Below are 22,061 nucleotides of genomic sequence, written 5' to 3' on the forward strand. Positions count from 1 at the left end.
TCAAGCGCCTGTCATTCTCATTCAACGCACTGCATTCTGATTCGCGCGCGTTTGCGACCCTGATACGCTATATAGTACGACCGCAAATGCACGCGTCTGGTAAATTTCCATCGTAAGCGTACGCGATCCCGAACCAGGCACGGTCGCTTGAACGTTTTCTTTATCCCTTTCATAGCCTTACGCCTGGCCGGTGCCTTTGTTCGCCCAAAGTCCACGCCTTGCTCACTCTTGGTCGGCGGATACATGCCGGTATATATTATTCTGCGTTCCATCTGGGTAGCACGCGATATCGGAATTCCTAAGCTCGTCGTCTTGTTATAGCCTTCCGCGCACCACCTGCGCGGCGTGTGTGTTCTCGCGTAGAGGTTACGTTTTTCTTTTCGTTTCATTCCGTTCCGCACACGGCACCCTGTAGCCGCCTCAGAAAAGAGGAGTGCTTCGCCTTATTGTTCCATCTTATACGCTCATTTCAGCGCGTATACGATGGCGCATTTCTTTTCCGCCTTCTCACGCGGCAACATGTTGCCAGCTTGCGCAGCAGAGCGCGAAGATTTCTTTTTCTTTCTTTCGTCTGCTACCATACGCGGCAACAGAGACGGTCACGGGCCGCGGCGCCATACAACATGGCGGCCTTCCACAGCGCGCGGCCCTCGAATGTGATGCATCGCGTTTTATGGCTGTGATTGTATACCTGCGGGCCTATCTATGTGTGTACGGAATCGTACGCCTCTCTTTGTCTTCACTCGTGTATATATATGCGCTCAATTCGTCTCTTTATTTTTCTCTTTTGAGGCACCCGAAACTTGCCGTTGTTACCCAGGTGGCGTATATAGCCTGACGTTCATGTATACTTATAGTACACGTCTGCAGCACGTGCGCATGGCGACTTCTGCTCGCGCCCTTGCCTTCCTTGGATTTGTTGAGCGCTGCATATATATGTATTTATATATACGGCGGCGCCATTTCCCCACATTTGAATGTCGAACACGCCCCACTGCTCGCTTTCTTATCTCCCAAAGAAGGTACCGTTTCCCTCGTGAACTCGCGGGAACAGACGACGCTTTCTGGGCGGGCGTGCAGGCGTGAGTGTGCAGTAGCAGACGACGTCGACAGTGCGTCGTGAGTCGAGAGAGGTGGCGCGTTAACGCGAGAGGGCGGGCTTGTGTGTGTGCGTGAGTATTGAGTAAGCACGCAACGCGGTCTTTGGGTAAAGAAAATGCGCCGTGTTTAGAAATCGAGAGAAAAAGGGCGGGAAAGAAGACAGAGAAACAGAAGAACCGCGACGAACCGACTGTATACGGTTCCCCTTGCCTGCGTTTCTAGTCATTGTTCTAACGTCGTCCGTTGTGCGCGGGTCGCTTATTTTGCGCGCATCGGCTCCTCTCTCTCTCTCTCTCTCGCGGCCCTGCCCTAAGCCCGGCTTGCCCTGGATTTCGACTTGGAGCGTATCGGGAGTCAAGCGAAAGGCGGGGAAAGAAAGAAGTCAGAGGTTCGGAGCGAACCGCCGATGTCGTCGCCTATAGCGTCGTCCGGGTGCTTTCTTGGGGTCTGCAGCGGGTGAGGAGGGCGAGACGCGGGGCATGTTTTTTTACGCTAAGCCTTTTTTTTTTATCTCGGCACGAATCTGCTATACCGTGCGGTACGCGTGCGAACCAGACGAAAGGGACTCCAGAAGAAGAACTGCGTTTGTGGGAGTAGGACCAACGCCTTCTGGCCAGACTTTTTTTTTTCCAAGCAGACGGCTTTGGTGACAGATCCGTGGTTTGTGCGCTTCCTTCGGGATGTACGAGTCTTGCGTTTCCGTCGATTAATCGGCGCGACGAGTTTTTTTCTGACTGATAAGATTCCGGAAGCGTCACCATCTGAGTTGCACCTTTGCCAGCTGAGGGACGATCGACTCTGATACCAACCGAGAGACGTGCCAGTTGCTGTCACGTGCACGCCTGGATGTGATAACCGACTTCGCACTACCAACTAGACGACAATAATCTATTTTTCTCGTCTCCGACGTGCTTCTGCCGAAGACTCGGCGTTGGTTCCCGACTCCCGTAATCACGCAAGAACATCTCGGCGGGCTTTTGAACCAGTGGTAGTGGTTTAGTGTGCCAAGGTGATTGGCTAAGAGCCAGATATTAGGCCTTTACTGCGGTGTAGTCAAGTGGTCGCTAATTGGTGCGTCGCGCCCGTTTTCTCTGAGTGACGTGCGGGAATATGGAAGTGCTGCTGACGACGCCGCTTTCGTCTGATCGTGTGACCCGCGACTCGTCGTCTGCTACGAGCCGCGTCGTCGCGAGTTCGTCTGCTACGGCGTTGTGGTGGAGGAGGCTGGCCGGCAGAAAACGGATCGCTCCAGGTGAGTCAGATTCATGGAGATTACTTTAATGTTGATTCAGAAGGAGGATGACCACTCTATCAGATCAAATATGTGAGATGAGCTGACCCGGCGTTCTGATGAGAAAGCTGGTTATATCGAAGGCGGTGGATATCGTCATCCTTGGCTTGCTTGTCCAAACAAGGGCAAAATTGCCAAACATGGCAAATGTGGCTTGAAGTGAATAACACGGATTGCTGCCCTGACCAAGACAAGTCCCCTTGTCGGAACTTTGGTCTCAGTGGCGTTCCTTGTTCTACCGCCGTTATTCAGCGAGCGCACTAGTGTTAGGTTGTGGAGAGGCGTCACGTGGTGTTGTTACCGGTGGCAATTTTAAATGAAGATGCTTCGCAGATTGCCGTCGGTACCACGCAGCAACAGTGCGTGACGTCGTATGACTATCCGCAATACACTGATACGCACGTACAACGAGGCGTCTTTGACAAAGAAAGGTCGACCAATCGGAACGTCGGCCAATCTGTTTCAGGCGCTTGATCACCCATTTTTATTCACAGTTTGTTTTCGTTTACGGGATCTACATCTTAAACGTTGCTTCATGTCTCTAAAAGAGAACAGTCGTCACATGTACAATTTCCATTTCTTCAGAGTAACCAAAGTGCCCAGTCACTCAACATGATTGAGAATACAGATATGGCTCAAGGTAGATATACCTGGTAGCGAAGCTTCCATAGAAGCCCATACGTTCAAAACATGGTTGCTTACCGCCGGTTCATGGGGCTTAAGCGCCTTCTGTGTGAGGAGGGAACACTTCCGGCGGAAGAAAAAATAATTTGACGTCATATCCGTCAAAAACAGAAGTGACGTCATTTTGTTCTCATACGCGCGAAATTTGTTTTCGGAGGCCTGCCATTAGAGCTGTATATTCAAATGCCCCGCCATTCGACTTAATGATCGTTCCGAGTTTTCAGCGCGAAAAGCGATGCCGGAAAAGATCAGCCGTACGGGTGTCGAAATCGCATCGCTGCACAGAACATACTTTCTTTGGAGGCCGACGAACACTTTGGGCGTAGATTGCGTAGAGTGCCCGTCCTTTCGTCGGACGCCAAGCCCGTCGGCCAGCGCTGTTGCACGAAAACAACTAAAGTAAACAAGTATCTAACGGTCGCAACTCACTACTTTTGACTGCACAGGTTAAGAGACAATAAAACTACCCACGTCACCTAATTCAGACAAACGTCGACATGCAGCACAACACATGTGAGGGGGGCGTATTGTAACAGGTGAACTTTACGAGCGCGCCTTTCTGCACACTTCAAGAGTTGCATGGCATTGCAAGTGATAGCGGCGTCAACGCCCGCCGCTATCGATGGGCGCTCTCACGGTGGGCCCTGGAAAAAGGTATATATTGATAATGACCTAGTAAAATACAGTTGTATCTTTTCTCGCCATGCATATATAAAATGAATTAGGAATTTTATTTTCGTTGAATGAATCTAACTGCGTCTCGCTTTAATTTAAAAACGCTTTTTTTCTTTCCCAGTGTTTCCCAGTGTCCAAACATAGTCGCGCTTCAATCGCTGCTCCCATAACCACCCTTGCTATGTCGGTGACAATTGGTTCTGAACCGCTTTTCGCCCGAAGCTTCGCGACCTATGTGGATCGACCTTGTATGGCTCACCACCACTCAATAGAATAGTTATGGCAGACGTTCTCGCAACATAGTTTCGGTTTCGGGATGGGAAGAGAGTGACAGAGAGCAAGTAGAGGAAAGGCAGGGAGGTTAACCAGACGAGCGTCCGGTTTGCTACCCTACTTGAAGTGCACTTGTTTAAGAGATCGCTTATAGCGTCCCTTTACATCGTCCCACGTGTACTCAGTACTCACTCTCTCCCTCTTTTTCTCTTTCTATTCTGGATGAGAAAACGAGTCATTATCTCAATACAGCAGATTATTACGAAGCCCATACATGAATCGCGAAAACGCGTACATCTTAGTTTAAAATACAGCATTCATTTTCGAGCCCATTCTGATCAGCTTATTTGCATTACCAACAGGACTAACCATGAGGTTTCGTGTAGTAGAGGATGACAGAACGAGCCAGGCTTAACTGAAAACTTGGATCAAATCTGCTTTTGCAGCACATTATTCTATCAAAAATAAGTTTTACTGCGCACACTCACTTCCCATTTCATGTACGTGTAAAACGCGGAACTGTTATTTTCAGGCAACCGCTTAAAGGAGTGCTAATACATTTGTCGCATTTAAAAGAAAAAGTTACATTCTACTAACTATTGAGCGAAGACTATATCGATAAGGCCTCCATTGCCTTTTTTTTTCTCACAGAAGTTGCGGAAAATTATAAAAAGAAGTAATGAGTGGATTAATAGTTTTCTTTGGGCAAAATATACAGTGCTTTTTTTGGGGATAACAGGAATTTTGTTTTAATTGACTGTGACATCCAGCGCTAATCTAATGCTTGAGTTCGAGTACCCGATTATTTGCGCAATAAATAAAATGAATAATCGACAAATAAACGAAAGTTAACTAATCACCTTTTTAACTGATTACGATAGGCTACACATCGCATTTTACGAATTGAAGACAGCGAGTACTGAGGCACATGCACTCGGAAGGGTAGCAAACCGGACGTGCGTCTGGTTAACCTCCCTGCCTTTCCTTTCTTCTTTTTTTCCTCCTCCTCCTCCTTGAAACTGGCACTAGTTTAGAGACAAGCGCCGCCAAATTTGCGGTAAATATTCAGTGTTGTTTCACTTACTTTTTCTAAGATAACGTCATTGCGTGTGAAGCACAAACATCGGCGACCTAACTAATAGATACATACCAACCATTTATGTTACGGAGCGCGTATCGTCCCCTTGGTTCAATAAAAACTTAAAACGTCTGAACAACAAAAAGAAGAGACATTTTCGAGTTGCCAAAAATACAAACAATGCACGCGCTTAGGCAAGATGCAACGCGGCAGAAAAATCATTTCAGCGCTTTGCAGCGGAAGCTAAGCGACGATTCCTTTCTACGACATTACCTACAACGTTGCGTAATAATCCAAAGCAATTCTGGAAAACAATTAAACCAGGCCACCATAAAACTGTTTCTTTATGCGACGATCACAATAACCCTCTTCCTGAAGCAGACGTTCCTGATGTACTCAATGAAGCTTTTTCTTCTGTATTCGCTCTCGAACCCAATGATGAACTGTTCGATTTTTCTGAATTTAGTTACCCTACTATGCCCGACATACAAGTCAGCCCTCATGGCGTCAGAAAACTAATTGACAATCTTAAGTTATCATCTTCTGCAGGCGTCAATGGAATTAACTCGAAGGTGTTAAAAAATGCCAAACATAGTACAAGTGTCATCCTGTCTCATATTTTCCAACAGTCACTGTCATTAGGAGTGGTGCCACAGGACTGGAAGGTGGGCATCCCAGTTCCAAAGAAAGGTACTACGTCTTCACATAATAGCTATCGACCCATTTCAATAACGAGTGTGTCCTCAAAATTAATGGAGCACGTCATTTATTCGCATATAACAAAGTTTCTAATCTCTGTTGGCTTCTTTCACCCACAGGAACATGGTTTTCAAAAAGGTTTTATCTTGAGAGACTCAGCTTGCAATATTTATTCATGATATCAGCTCAAGCATTGGTCACAATATTCCCATAGACACCCTATTCCTCGACTTGGAGAAAGCCTTTGACAAGGTGCCACACAAACGGATATTCCTTAAGCTCTCACACCTAAATCTTAACCCCTTTGTCTCCGACTGGCTGTGTGACTTCCTAAAAAACAGGAAACAGTTTGTCTGTATTAATGGGCACACTTCCTCGTTAGCGCCTGTTATATCCAGAATTCCTCAAAGCACCGTCCTCGGACCATTACTTTTTTTTAAATCTTCATCAACAACCTACCGACAAACATCTCCTCCTGTATTCGCCTTTTTGCAGACAACTGTGTCCTTTACCGTGCTATCCATAGCTTCCATGCTAACATTTCCCTTCAAAACGATTTACTAATGGTTGAAAACTGGTGCAGATCTTGATTGATGTGTTTAAATATCAGGAAAACTTCGCAGATCTCATTCCACCGCCGAGCTTGCTACCAAGCGCATGGGTACGTCGTTTTTGGCTCCAAATTATCTTTAGCTTCATCATATAAGTACCTGGCTATGACAGTGACTCATAATCTCAGCTGGTCGCATCATATAGCAAGTATAACAAACGAATCTAACCGTGTCCTTGACTTTGTCCGGCATACCCTCAAGTTCACCCCTTCTCACTTAAAACTGCTAACGTACCAAACGTTTATTCGTCCCGAACTGGAATACGCATGCGCAGTTTGGGACCCGCACCAGATTAACCTGCAAAAATCTCTCGAGTCCATCCAACACCGTGCTATTAGATTTGTTTTCTCGGATTATTCGTACTATTCTAGCGTCACCGATCTAAAACATACAGCCGATCTTCCCACCCTTGTGTCACGCAGAAAAATAGCGCCCCTGTCCTTCTACCACAGGTTTAACCACTCGTCTCTTCCTCACTCGATTATCGTACCTGCTCATCGCCTTTCGCTCCGCAGCAGTCATTCTAAAGCTGTATACCCACCGCCTGCGCGCACCCCTACTGCGCATTTCAACTCATATTTCATTCGAACAGCTAAATACTGGAATGATCTGCCCACCGACGCTGCGCACCACTCCCATCCTAGCCAATTCAAGTGATTCATCGACGACCTCGCACAAATGTAACCAACCCCTCAAATGCCCCATGCCAGGGGCATTTGAGGTATGAATGAATGAATGAATGAATGAATGAATGAACTGAAATGCCAATGTAGTTCGTCTCAAATTTTGGGAACGCATATCGTGAAACCGGCGTAGTCCTCAGAATTTTTTTTCCAAGCGGATATGTTTTGCTAACTCACCGTCTAGAGTTCGTTAATTGAAACGCGTGTGCCGTAAAGTAATTAGTTTAAAAAGTACTTAGCAAAAATTGGGAAATTAGGCGAATATGTATTTAGATTTCTCGTGCAAATAATGACCTCCCCTTAGAACAATCCAGCTCAAGAAGTAGAATTACGCTGCATGCCGCAGGCGATTTTTAAAGAGTAATAGCTAGAAAAAGAAAGAACTGTGATTTTTTTCATTCATTTATACTCAAGAATTACAAGGCACCTACCATGTACGAGATAACAGTGCAATAACAGTGTAGAAGCAGTGATTATGAGGTAGAAATGTTTAAGGCACATGAAAAGTTATTCCGTTTATCGCAAGCGTGGATAGCATTCCATATACTAGTGAATCATACATGACGCAACAGGTATCCGTTATGAAAACATATTAAGTTCTGCGAGCTGTAGTTACTGGACTTCAGACAAGACGAACATGACCTGAGACTGCTTGGAGAATTCACATTACGTGATATACTATATGCAACAGCACACACACACACACACACGAATAAAAAAGTGCAGCATTCCACCGTCCGCTAAAGCAACGTCAAGCTATAAAAAAAATGGTCTGGTCTGATTCAAATCGTAGTGATCTCTTCAGGGCACGGAGCCAGTAATAACTACAAAGGGAACGAAAGATGAGAGAGAAAAAAAAAAGGAAGTGAAACGCGTGACTTCGCACTATACCGGAGCAGCGCGCCCGGTGATCGTGACTAAAGCTATGGCACCGGGGCGCCATTTTTCTCTTTCGGACCACCTCGACCGCAGAACACCCCCGCAGAGAGTCAAAGGATAAATGCGGGCAAGGTTGAGCTATAAATATGGAGGCACGCGAAAAGCAGAAGAAAAACGCTCCGCATAGCCCACGCTCGGAAAAACACGTTCCTCAGTAAAGGCAGTTTCAAAGCCAAGGCGAGACGGACCAGAAGACAAAAGGGCGCGAACCATGTAGCAGACGGCGAAGAATCACGATGACCAGTACAGCGTGAGCGTCAAAGAGTTGAGAAAAAAAAATGTGAGAAAACAAAAATGAGAAGGTGTACTATGCAGCAACGGCTCGAGTTTAGAAAGCTCTCGGTGAGAAACATCGTGTCGCTTCCCGATCTGAGGTCACGAGTCGAAGTAAAACTTTGCAAAGCGACCGCCCTACACGTGTATGTACGACGTGTAGAGGAAGAGACGACGCGGAAACAAAACAAAACGTCTACACCGCGATTCGATGCTGTTTAGGTGCACGTGAGCCGAAACGTCCGCACAGTGGACCGGTCGGAACGTGCGCGACAAATTCGAAGAACGCGCAAGATTCCCGTCAGAGCACTGCAGCGAGCGACCCCCCGTAGACGCACGATCGGACGGACGATAAACTTTTGCCGTCGTCGTCTGCTGCTAATCGCGGAAGCAGACGGGTGGGCGCTAACTTGCAGACGTTGTGTGTTTCCGCGTTCTGTCTCTCGCATTCCGGTCGCAATGCAGAGAGCTATGCACCGCTCCAGCAAGTGTCATTTGTTAACGCGTACGAATCGCCGAGCGTTGCTTTGCCATTTAGAGAGCGCGCGGTGTTTATAAATGCGCGTCTTAATGACTCGTGAACGGGTGTGTCGCACCTGTATCGAACCGGTGCAGACGACGATCGGCGACCAGACGATGAACTTTGCCGCCGTCTGCTACGAAGGAAAGCAGACGCCAGTGAACAAACTTGCTGTCGTTTGTTGCTTCGACGGTTCTATTTTCATAGCGACATTTGTTAAGTGTTCCTGGTTCGCTTGCTGGCGTCTGTCATAATACATTCGGTGCACACAGGTTCGCACACCAACATGTGCGCCACTGTTGGCGAGCAAGCGCGAGATCCAAAGCTCACTCTGAAGCTTTCAGGGTAGCACAAATTTCATGGAAGTTGTTATCCTAAAGATCCAAAGCTCACTCTGAAGCTTTCAGGGTAGCACAAATTTCATGGAAGTTGTTTCATCCTAAAAAAAAGGGGGTTGAACTGTAGTGACTCTAGGACAGAAATACCTGATCTAAAGCCTAAAGTGTCTTTTTTAAATTACCGAAGCCAGGAAATAAAAAAGCGAAGCAACAAGTGTACATAGTTTGAATCAACTGGCATGCCCTCTCGAAACTGTGGCTGTCATTCCGCTTCAACTCCGCACTGAAATGATACGCTCAATCTGTGTCCAGGCAGTGGTATTCGCGAACATGCGAATCTGAACATGACTCACTGATGTATGTGCTATATATATAGTTCTCATTTCGACAAAATGTCCTCGCGGAATATTTTGTTTAATTTACCGCAGGAAGAAGATACGTTGGGCAGCCTCGCCCGAAAGGCGAAGTATACTGAAAGAGATTGCAATGGTCAACGTTCCACTGAAGCTTATCAGATGGTGCTCTAACTTCTAAGAATATGCGCGGGCGTGATAACTTGGCATGACGCAGCATGTGAGGCAACTGCTGCTAAGCAGCAGAAGCAGCTACCTGGCAGCTACTGGGACTCTCAAAACGCTTACGCATTGAGGAGCGCCGCGACAATGAGTAGCGCAAGTGAGGAGCGCCGGTGAGGAGCGCCGCCACACCCGGGCGGCGCTGGCGGCGCTCCTCACCGGCGCTCCTCATCGTTGCAGGCGTCGCACCTCAATGGTGGACGAGGTGGGACACAAGTTTGTAGCTCGAAATGAACTGTCCGTTCCGCTCGGGCCAATGCATGTGTGCACCACGGTGTGCTATGCACACAGAGATGAGTTGTGTCTGTGCGGATAACGCTCGCGTCAGCAGTGAGGCAGAACGATTGAATGGAGTGTGCTCGAGGGCGTGTCCAGCTGTGGCTTCCTCATTTCTGCACAGAAACGCACTGCGCGTCTCTCGCGTATTATGGGGGACTTGTTAACCCTACACGCGCGGGCTGCGCATGCCCGTAGTTATCGTGACAGCACGGCGGCGGCGGCACCGACTGTGCGAATGCGTCTCGAGTTTCCGTGTAATTGTTATCGCAATAAAAATAATCACTTTTGACCGCAAATATGGTGTTCTGCTGTCACTGTTTTGAATGGCACCTTTAAGAGGAAGCTTTGGCTCGGGGCCAGCTCCCATACCGCGGATTCGGAGACACGTAAAACGCAGAAATTCTTTCATGAAACACCGAAACCCCTGGGACGATTTGAATGACATCTGCTGCACTTGAGAGAAGAACAAAATTGTAGTGACTGTAGCAAGCGGAATTTTCATTTAGCTAGGGCCTAGGGATCTTTACAAAAAATTTGAATAATCGGTAAGGTTGGGAAAAAGAAAAACAGAAACACGAAGTTTCTCTTCACGAAAAAAGTTATCGCAGTTCTTTAAACTGCTTTCGTTATAAAATTTAAAGCGGACAAATTTAGTATATCAGTCTATATCTTACGTGAATTGAATAGAATGTTTACGAGGGTTTTGCAAAAGTCCTACTCACATATTAGGGGTGTAACTGAGAGCCATGTATGATACATCAGTGTTGCCCGCTTTAGACGTACTCTTACTTAAAGTTTCCAGGATTGTAATATCTTTTTTCGTTGCTTAGTTGCAGAGTTGTTAACGTGGTAATTTCGTTTTCTGAAATAATGCAGGTTTCAACAATTTTTATTTAAGATTGCTGGCCTAAATAAAAGTTGGCTTCCAACAGTATCTAGATTTTAACTTTTTCGTTTAAATGCAACGAAACTCATCGAAATAGGTGCGGAGGTCGCCCAGAAAAACGATTTCTCCGTTACCATGTATTTAGATACGAGCCCCCGAGCCAAAGAGACAACTTTCTGCTTCCCTACTTTTTCTTGTCGTTCCCACCTACTGCCGCCGCCTTCGTTACTTCTCTCCATAAGAAGTTGTTTCATAACTTTAACATAACGAGACTATACCTAGAGAGTATTTACAGGCAGTTCACTAAGTACAACTGAACTTTTCAGCTGACGCATGAAACTCGGCAGAGCCAAAGATTCAGGGATTACGTCTAGAACACTCCTAAGGTGTCCAGAGCACGGTTTTAAAACCTCAGTCACTCGTCCCACTCCTCCCCCCCCCCCCCCCCCCCCCCTGAAAAAAAGCGAACTCTCAAGAAACCAAATCACACAAGCAACATCATGATCGGGTTCAACAGGGATCTGACATGCGCCAAAACAATTTTCTCTCTCCGAAACACTACCAGATAAAGAAGGTGCAGGAAAGACGGCTGCCTAAAAAAACGTTGCTATCTCGCGATTTGCTGTTCTCGGAACATTTTAAAACATTTTAACTTGCTGACGAGGAACGCGCGAATGCGAGCCTCTTTCGCAACCCGTGCCACTCTGCCCCTCGTAACCTACACCGGCAAAGTGGTAAGAGGTGCTGCAGAATGTGGTTTGCAGGGCACATTAACGAAGCCGCCGTCCGAGTGACGCATCGCGTCCATTGACCCGTACTGTGCGGCGACATTCACTGGCACGGCGTCAAATGGCCCCGCCGCATTCCGACGAGTTTCGTTTCAGTGAAACCTTCAAAATCGCGTGTCGATCTAACGCGAGGCGGCGATTGTTTCAGTACAAAGTGTGCTATATGCGATAAACGTCACACTTTTATATATTTGCCTTGTCGCAGTCCAATCATGAAAACTTCGCTCTGCAAGAGGCGTGTCTAGTGGAGCCGCGTAGTCGTTTTGGCGGGATTGAGGTTCTTTCGAACGTTTACGGGGAAGTGTCAGTGCGTGATCCTTTTGCACTGTTGAAAAAAGAAGCAAACGGTGACCTGGATAAACGGCACAATGCCATAGCAGCAGCGGTCATATGGCTGGGTCACGAACTGTTGACAGATATTAGCGGCCACTCTTGCGTGACGGTGGCCTTGTATTCCGAGTAACGGTAGTCCTTGCGGAAGCGGAATCCGTCTCCGAAGCTGCCGGTTTAGAAGCAGAAGAAAAAGTATATACGAAGCAACAATTGCAACGAAAACATCGTCTGCTATACATACAGAGGTCGTCTGCTCCTGAAAATATCGTCTGCCCGCAATCTAACCTCACGCCATTCAGCCTGGCCGCAGAAGATGAGAAAAGAAAAAGAAAGAAAGAACGGAAAGGAAAGAAGTAATGCAATATAAAAGAGGAAATGAATACTGCGGGCCACCAGGAACGGTCAGAACGGTTTTCGTCGCTCGAAAAATGGAAGCATTGGGTTTTCGAAAGAGCAGGACGAAAAATATAAAGGCAGGACTCGTGATCCGAACTCACAGACGATATACCGTATACAGTGGCTCATGCAGACGATAAGTATACTGCGCGCCTATATACGACTGGAGGTCGTCTGCATTTGCTGTGTCGACGCGGATGACTGGCTACGAGTTGGATCCTTGCTGGCTCCGAGCGGCTTCGTTTCTTCTACGCTCGGGGAGAGGAAGTGCGCGCGGTTTTCGTTCTCGCATAGCGAAAACCAAACGTATACAAGCGGTAGCCGCCATCTCGATAGTATCTCACAGGAGCAGTAAGAACGCGCTACCACCGCGATTCCGTATACGCTGAATGAGTTCAGTACTGGTATCGCGGCCGTACAGCTATATAGCAACAGAAACAGCGCTTCCTATATCGAAAATAACAGAAAAAAAAAAGAAACTGCGATGGAGGATTCAGGCATTCGCGGTTATGGTCCGTTAAGTGCGCCTCTTCCCGTATAGCCCTACCAGCTTTGTTGGTGGTACGGAGAAAAGTGCCCTGCTCTTGCCCTCAATAGCAGAAACATGTGCGAGGTTTTAAGTTCCTCTTTGCAAGCCAGCAGAAAGAGATCGTGCTAGGTGGTGGGGGCTTCCTTGAGTTCATTCAATCTCTTTCACTTACGGACAAGGTCGTGTGAGCGTTACTTGAGTTTTCTTCGGCTTAGGGTGAGTCTGAGAATAAGTTTCCGTCATGAACTTGCTGAAATGGAGCTGGAAATTCTTCGATTAATCAATCAATCAGTCAATCTTATTGCGCCTAATAGAGTACTAACAAGCACAGAAACGGGAACCATAGAACCATAAGGCTGTGCTTGTAAGACTCGGGAGAGAACTTATATATGCATGTATCTTTTACGTGCACGAATGTAAAGAAGTGTGTTGTTCTGGACAAAATTAAGGCAACAAATGGAACCTTGTCAGGAACATAAAGTATATTCATGAAACTGCTGAACGGGAAGATCAAGCATGTTGGTTTATTCTTGCGAGTCAGAACGTAGTCATACAGGACGCCTTTGAATCAGTTACTTAATGCCCCCACCCTCGCCCGACCGCCTTTAAATGAAATACACAATTTCTTTATCCTGTTAGGGCCCAGTGAACTTTTGAAAATACAGCACCATTTTCATTTGTAAATAAGTACAGAAGAAACATACTGCCCTCCTTAATATGCCATTCTACTAAGAAGGGTCTTGCCAAGACCACGTTGTAGTTCTTACTCAGCTGCATGATGTGTTTGATCGGTTCATCGCTAAATTTGGAGAAGTTCTGAACAAAGCAAATACCGCTGTTAATAATGCTTAGTATTTGCTTATCGAAGTTGACTTTTGTGTGTAATTTTTAGAAAAGAATGCTGTAAATAATGATTGCGTGAGATTGCATTATTATTACAAATTTATTAAAAATTTTTTTTACAAATTATTATTATTTTAGTTGCCAACAATTTAGATATTTTATGAACTATGTTTATAAGTAGAAGTCATTTATGCTCGTTTTTATTACAAATTGCAAAGTACGCAGGAGAAAACCAAAACGACGCATATTCCTCTTGCAAATGAAATTAGCTACGGAATAAAAATGGGTCAACCCGCATTCGGGACCTAGAGGAGGGCTGCATCTCATGATAGGTCAGAAACTTTTAACAAAAGATGCCACGGAACAAATCGTGCGTGACAGTATTATAATGCAAGAAATCGACTGTCATCGCAAAAGAGGCCACCATTAGGTTGAAAGTTTCAGCCACCACTGAACTAAGTGTTGAATGCTTTACTTTTGTACGCCTGAATTCTATGTAAAACATCATGTCTTCATCAGTATCAAATAATATATCAGCATAGCTTGTACATCGGAAAGCAACACTAAAGCCCTTCCCAGTCACCAGCCGACGTAATATGTTACGTGCTTGTATAGTAAAAACACCTCCTAAAATAATTATTGCCAATAAAATGCAAATTTTGCCATTAGAAGGCTAAGCGGACCTGTATAAAGTTTAATTTCACCATTCAGTGTGAGCCTTTTCGCTTTAAGAAGTTTCAAACTATAAGCATACCTTCGAGGACCTGCATTGGGTTTTGATCCCATAGAGGGCCAGCGTACTTTTTAAAGTACGCTATTGTAGCGTTTGAAATAATAAATAAAAATTCAGATAGCTTTAACAATGCGGTTATAGGCTGTGAAGACCATTGGGTGGCAATAAACGAGATCTGTCCAGTAGTTTTTTCTTGACCTTAATGGGTTAAGCCAAGCTATTCTAGAGTCTCGTGGCAACGCATGAATTGGAAAATCAAGTGCCGTTGACGTACAACTATCTAGATGCAGACATTTACGCTTGAGTGATCTGTTTGGGAAGTCCAGCATCAGCTAAAGATTGCACTTGGAAAATTAATGCAGAAAAGTTTGAAATGTTCCACATGCAAACTTCTGCAGCCTTGACAGATCTTTATGAAGCTGAATATTACATTCAGAAAAAAAAATAAAGTGTCATTGACGTACAACTGTCGAGATGCGATCTTTTGTACACTTGAATGATCTGTTTGGGAATTACAACATAAGCTAAAGATTGCATTTGGAAAATCAATTGCAGTAGTTTAGAATGGTCTCGTTTGAATCTTCTGCAGGTTTGACTGAACTTTATCAAGATTCCAGCATCGGCTAAAGATTGCATTTCGATAATTCATGCGCGATAAGTTGAAAATGTTCCCCATGCAAAATTCTGCAGCTTTGACAGATCTTTATGAAGCTGAATATTACATTCAGAAAAAAAATCAAGTGTCATTGGCGTACAACAGTCGAGATGCGATCTTTTGTACACTTGAGTGATCTCCTTGGGAATTACAACATAAGCTAAAGATTGAATTTGGAAACTCAATTGCAGTAGTTTAGAATGGTCTCGTTTGAATCTTCTGTAGGCTTGACTGAAGTTTATCAAGATTCCAGCATCGGCTAAAGATTGCATTTCGATAATTCATGCGCGATACGTTGAAAATGTTCCACATGCAAACTTCTGCAGTCTTGACTGATCTTTATGAAGCTGAAGGTTACATTCGGAAAAAAAAGACCAACTGCCATTAGTCTACAAGTGTCCAGGTGCGTAAACTTCTGTACGCTTGAGTGATATCTTCGAGAACACCAGCATTAGCTAAAGAGTGCATTTGGAAATGCAATTGCAATACGTCACAAAAATCATGATTTGAACTTCTGCAGCCTTGGCTAATGTTTTTCAAGACTCTGCAGCATCGCCCAAAGACATTATCTTGAAAATCGAAATACCAAAAGTGTACGTTGGTCTTCAGTATTCAGCAAGCATGACATCTCTATAGAGACTCAACATCGGCTATAGATTCAATTTAAAAATTCAAACGCAGTAAGTGCAGTAAGTTTTGGCCTTGTTCGTCCATCTTTTCTAGTGCCTAGTGCAGAAACGCGAGACAAAATGAACAGAAATTGAGACACACACCGGATTCTGTCCGTTTTGTCTCAAGTTCTTGTGCTAAGCGCTAGAACAAATGTAGTAACTTATAACGGTATTACTAAAACTTCGGCAGTATTGATTGATCTTTATCACGACTCCTGCATTATCTAAAGATTGTAATTGAAACTTCTGCTTCCTGTGAAAACTTCAGCAACAGCAAAACAAGTTTTGACCCTATGCAAGTTCCTGTATGTCTGACAATTTTTATTGATTGTCCAACATGAGCTAAAACTTTCTTTTGGAAATTCGAATGGGAAAGGCTTATATTGACCTTTACGTAAACTGCCGCAGATATCAGTGACGTTGATGAAGACTCCGTCATCGGAGAAATATTACATTTTGGTATCCCAATGCTATAAGTTCACAATTGTCTCCATGACAACTGCTGCAGGTTTGAGGGATTTCTTTGAAGGCTCCAGCATAAGCTAAATATCGCATTTGAAAAACCTGATGCCAAAGGTTTATAGGGTCTTCATGTCAACTGCTGCAGGTTTGAAGCATCTCTATGAAGATTCAAGCACCAGCTAAATATTGCATGTTCAAATCCCGCTGCCAAAAATTCATAGTTGTATTCTTTAAGCTGCTGCATGTTTGAATGGTCTCTTATGAAGACTCCGGCATTAGCTACATATTGCATTCGAATGTGGGCCTTTAGAACTTTCCTCTACCGACTTGACGTTTTTCTAGATGCAAGCCTACCAAGATTTTAACGCGACAGCGTTAAGGGCCCCGTTCAGGAGACTGGCTTCTTCTCGCGCGTGCCGCAGGAGCCACTCGCGACAGCCGAAGTGGATAGTCCACTAGGTGGACTCTTACAGAATACCTCCCCCCCCCCCCCCCCCCTCCCAGGTGTAGGCGTCCGGCGTCGGCGTCACGTGAACGAAAATTACCGTATAAATTTAGGTATATGTGCTATATACCGCGCCTTGCTATGTAACATGCGGTTATGCGGGTTATATTACCACACTAATATATCACCAAAGTTGCTCATACCTTGTCTTACATTCTTGACACAGTTATTCCTCGGAATTTTGAGAATGTCAGCCCACAAACAAATGTCACGAAACAGAACACCGACGGCGCATGTCTTTTATGTTAAATGTCCTCAGACGAAAATATTAAAAAGTGCGAAACAATAACCGAAATAACCGAAACCTGAAAATGATGTAATTTTTTTGACGCTGCTGTGCACTACCTCCGGACCGGCCCACGCAAGAGGCCGCGTTTCTACCAGAAAGCTTGCCTTCGTGCATAGCGTTCGCCGCCAGTGTTTCCCGGTAAACTTTACGTTTACATAAGCTGCAGTTGCCGGGAAGCGTGAGAAGCAGTCAGGGATCTTTGAATGCTGTCGCGTTCCACTCTTAAAGGCTAAGCATAAGCGTCCTCCAAATTTTTTGCATGCATGTTGGTAAGCGTTCTTTCTTTTTTATCTTGTTGGCTTACGTTGGACGAACCGGGTTATGCATTCGATGGCTGTCATTCTTGCCCCTGTAAGCATGCAGCCAGCCGGAGCCTTTTTCCTATATACTCTGATGTACGAGCTGTTTTCGCCGCTGTTTTGCAGGCCTTCCGCGTACCTATTGGCGGTGGCGAGCGCGCGCGGTCTGCCGCGGAGACGCCCCGTAGACCCCGAAGAAAAACCGCTGACCCGTTGAGCGATTGGCGCCGGCCACGGTCGCCGGCAAGGGCTGCCGTTGTATAGTACAGGCGTGCGCTTGAGAGAACTCGTCAAATGACGGACGCGTCTCCGTGACCATCGTTGGCCTCCGGTGTTTATACCCCCTGCCGCCAGATGGGGCGGGTGAAGCAAAGGGGGGGCAAGACAGGTTGGCTGGACGATTTCGGGATAAAAAATTGGGTGTATTCCTGTCACAACGGGCCGAAACAAGGTGGCAACATCTGTTGAAAAAGAAAAAGAAAGGAAAACAACATGCTGGAGCAGAAGTCGCACTGAGGGCAGTTGGTAGGCAAGTCCAGGGCGAAGACAACGACACGGCAACAATGACAGTTATGCCGACCATGATGGTAGCAAGACGCAAGTGTGACTAGAGTGTACTAGACCACATTCTAGTACACTCTAGTGTGACGAAAAGCGGCGGCGAATGTCGCACGATTGCGGTCGACGACAGCACGTCTACGAACACGACAACGGTGAAGGAAACGAAGACGATGACGGCATGATGACGATAACTCGGTAGATCGTATGGTCATGACCTATATAGGCAAGCCACTCGATCGGCTGCAGTGTGTATGTGGATTAGTACGTTCTGGAAATATTTCCAAAGAATGTCATCCACATGCACACTGGAACGTTTCCGCTTCCGTAGGCCGCGACCGTGGCTTGCTTGCTTGCTCCCTATACCATGGTGCTTGCTCACTCACGGCCGGACTGGAGAGGCGCGCGCCTCGCCAGTCCGGCCGTGGCACAATACGGGAGCTTGGCGAAGAAGCCGGCGTTAAACGGAGCAGGCGTAAAATGGCCGCGTATCTGCGTGCTTCGCTGCCAATGTCGTCGAAAGACGATAGTCTTCTGCCGGCCGTACTACATGAGTGCTGGTGTGATCCGCGGCCACCCGTGAGGCTGTTCTCGTACCATTTCCGTCCTGGCATGATAAATGCAATGGAGGTTTGTTTGAACAGATTTCATTTTACCGCATTATCACTGCTGACATGCCATGTGTTCGTACCTCCACGATATGTCAGCAATGTTTCGGTCGCGTGTGGTATACTGTATAGCATGATAGTTTGCAAAGAAGAACCATTTGTGAGACATGAATGTATTTTATTGCGTGGAAGGGTCAATGGCTGTGCGCATGTGCGTTACTGGTGCGCCGAAGTAGACGCCTTCCCGTCTCCGGTGACGCCAGGGTGTGAGGCACGATCACGTTCCACAGTGGCACTGGTACCACTGGCACACTGAGTGTCACCATGACATCCCTCGTCGTCCGACGCATTGGCAACCAAGCAGAGCAGAGGTCTGTGTACGCTGAAGTAGGAGGCGTACTTCAGTACTTCCACGTTCTTTAGCCCGCGTTGGAAGACGTGGTCGAGAGTCGTTCCAAACCGGGTTGTAGGCACTTCGCTTTCGCTTGCCAAGCTCATGCCGAAGAGGTCACGCATGAAGTTTGGTAGCCATTGGTTTTGGCCATTACGCAAGTTGACGTTGAAATCGCCAGTGATTATCATTGGCATGTCCGCAAGCGTGCGGTGGGTGCCCTCGAAATGTTGTTTCTGAGCAGGCAGCTTCGAATGGGCCCAAAGGCGCGTTCGGAGGAACGCCTTGATGGCCTCGTGAGTGTGGCCGGGCGACACATACACAGCTACCACTAGCAGTGGCGTGCACTCTAGGCGCATGTAAACTGCGCAGATGTCACCTATATGGCGAGCATCAACACTAGGATCCATAGAGTTGTCAAAGATTAGGTCGGCGCGCGTCGTGCAGAGGGCAATGTGTCCCATTTCTTGGATGTAGATGGCGACGCCCTCTGGCAATACATCGGGAAACATGAGCTTGTGCAGAGGGTGTCCTTCCTCCATGGCAGAGGGCGCTCGTCGGCGCGCAGTCGGGGAAACACGAGCTTGTGCAGAGGGTTCCCTCCCTTCGTGGCAGACGTCGTTCGTCGGCGCGCATAGCATGGCATTTTCAGCGCAGCTTAAGAAACTAGGGTCTTTAGAGTTACGTATCTATGTATTTTCTATTAAAGGAACACACCTCCTAATACTTACCTAGTGATGTTGCGCCTCAGATATGCGTAATATTTCCTTTTGGTCGATAACCTTCACAAGTATGAACAGCCGTACCAGTTTAAGTAGTGTGGGCGGTAAGCAAGTGGTCCAACTTTAGCCGGGTGGCTGAATCGGTTGACAGACAGACAAACAGACAGACAGACAGACAGACAGACAGACAGACAGACAGACAGACAGACAGACCAAATTTTCAGCGTTTAAGTTCCCCAAGAAAGACTATCGTCTTTAATAAAGCTTTAGAGAAAGTATGTGTCAAGTTCATTTGGATATTGTAAAAAAAATTAAAGCAGAGTTGTAATTCTTCGATCTGCAGGTTAAGTCTTGTTGCCGCAGTACTTTCCAATGTAAGTGGAGCCAAAGTTGTAGTGCTTTGCTGAATGCTGGCTATCTTAAGCAACCATAAATGCTGTTCAAGTTATTTCTTTGACTGCCGTTGAAATATTTCGCGAGAATAATAATTAAACTATAATGCAAAAGCAACAGTGACACGAATTTTGATCTCTGTGCAGGCCTTTTAAACTATCGCTAGTTATACAACAAACCACAAGTAAGTGCGGCCGAATGTGGATTTTCCACAGGCACGTTCAGCTTCCCGGCGTAGCAGTAACACTTGCACGCTGGCGCAGGCAGAATATTAACTGCATTAATTGATTGCTTGATTGGTGGTGTTTGCTGCTCGCGGGTTTCAATATTAAAGGACTATAACATACTTAGAAAGCTTTGTCCCGTACGAGCGCTGTTTGAGCGTATAGCGATTAAACTCATGATCTCTAAGACGGGTATCACGCGATGCATTTTATATCGCGATCGAGTTCTATCTGGATGGTATTTCTCGATCCCGATTGGCTCCTTTGCGCAAGCTGTGGAAGGAAGCCAATCGCGGTGCGAAAATTTTGATCCCGGTCTGACTCGATCGTGGTAAAAAAAAAAAGAAAGTGCATTGTGTGACACTTGTAGAAAGCTATTAATCCTCACACACTGTTTTCTCATATGGTCGATTAGTCAGTGAATCAATAAATTCCGCTTGAACAGTAGTGAAATTGCATTTTTTGTATATTAGTTAAGCTGACATCACCTCTCATGAGCGTCTGCTGTTCTTATAGTCTCCTCACATTTTGTGTTTCTTAAAGCGAAGCTTTCTAGTCGAGTTCGATGCATTTTCTTCGTACGCATCTGCATGGCCTCTAACGTCGAACGCCATGGACGCATGCTTCGACAAGCGGCATTGAACACCCTTTCTCGCGTTCACGCCGGCGCGTTGAGACGCTTTGCGAGTTTCGATTGGCCGATGCACTAGAAGAAACCGACGCGTCACAATATTTAGTTATTTGCAAGAAGGCGTGGTTTGTGGGGTTGTTACGCGGGGGCGGAAAGATGCCGAGCGGCACCTAAGTGGTATCTGCTCAAGGGAACTTTTTTTTATACGTTAGCATTCTTGTAGGGTACTTGACGCACTTTCTGGGGCACGGCTACGCTTGTATCTTTTCCCAGCCTACCTGGTTCACTGGGTGGTTCATCTTCGAATGGGGACAGGGAACAGGGTTCCAAACCAACCGTCGGAACCAACATGGGTGGCTGAGTATGTGGCAGCGTCTACATATATGCGCCGTTCTTCAAGGAACCTCTTTCAGGCCGACATGGATTGCTGTAGATGCCGGGCTGGGTAGGTACGGCTGGTCAGTGAAACTCTTTGACGCCGACTTGGAGCACTGGGCATGTTATAGCGGGCGAACGTACAACTGATAACGTGCCGCTCTACAATGACGGAAAAAGCTTAAAATTTATCCGATGCTGAGCGGAATCCAACCCACGTCAGAAGGATTCTTCAAGGACAGCAACCAGACGCTTTAGCAGGCTGCGCCACAAATGCGCTGGGCATACGCCGGTTTTAAATGAACGCCTTTCACGCCGCCAACGTTTTAGCGAGCTGCGCCGTGAATGCACTGGGTATGTGCCGCCCTTCAAGGAATCTCTGGCCAACTTGGGTCATTGAGTATGTTCCACTGTGTGGGCGGCAAGCGAGGGAACGATTTTCAGCGTATGGCAGGCACTGGCGCGCCACGCTTCTAGTCTCGGAGGCCACGCTCGAACTTCTCGGCAGCGCCACTAGATGGCGCTGCGTGTCCAGAACGAAGCGCGAGAGAGGAGCCCGGTTGCCGCATGACGCGCTTCATAAGCGTTCGCACGCGCCGGCGCGCCACGCATTTCGGAGGCCACGCTCAGGCTTCGCGGGGTGGCGCTAGATGGCGCCGAGTGTTCTAAGGCAAGCGCGAAAGAGGAGTCCCGCTGCCAGTACACGCCTCATACATAACACGTTTCGACGGTGGCAATACAGTGTGTCGCT

General features: G+C 46.6%; 1 protein-coding gene across 1 annotated transcript in view; it reads left to right on the plus strand.

Moving 5' to 3' along the window:
* The first annotated feature begins 1,483 nt into the window (after positions 1-1,483).
* The window catches only part of LOC119453076 (uncharacterized), a 244,767-nt gene continuing 224,189 nt past the window's right edge, over positions 1,484-22,061 (plus strand). The window contains exon 1 of the mRNA XM_037715068.2: positions 1,484-2,353. Coding sequence (XP_037570996.1) covers positions 2,212-2,353 — 142 coding nt within the window. The 5' untranslated portion in view covers positions 1,484-2,211. The remainder of the gene's footprint in view (positions 2,354-22,061) is intronic.

The sequence above is a fragment of the Dermacentor silvarum genome, chromosome 5 (genome assembly GCF_013339745.2).
Source record: "Dermacentor silvarum isolate Dsil-2018 chromosome 5, BIME_Dsil_1.4, whole genome shotgun sequence".
Lineage (NCBI taxonomy): Eukaryota > Metazoa > Arthropoda > Arachnida > Ixodida > Ixodidae > Dermacentor > Dermacentor silvarum.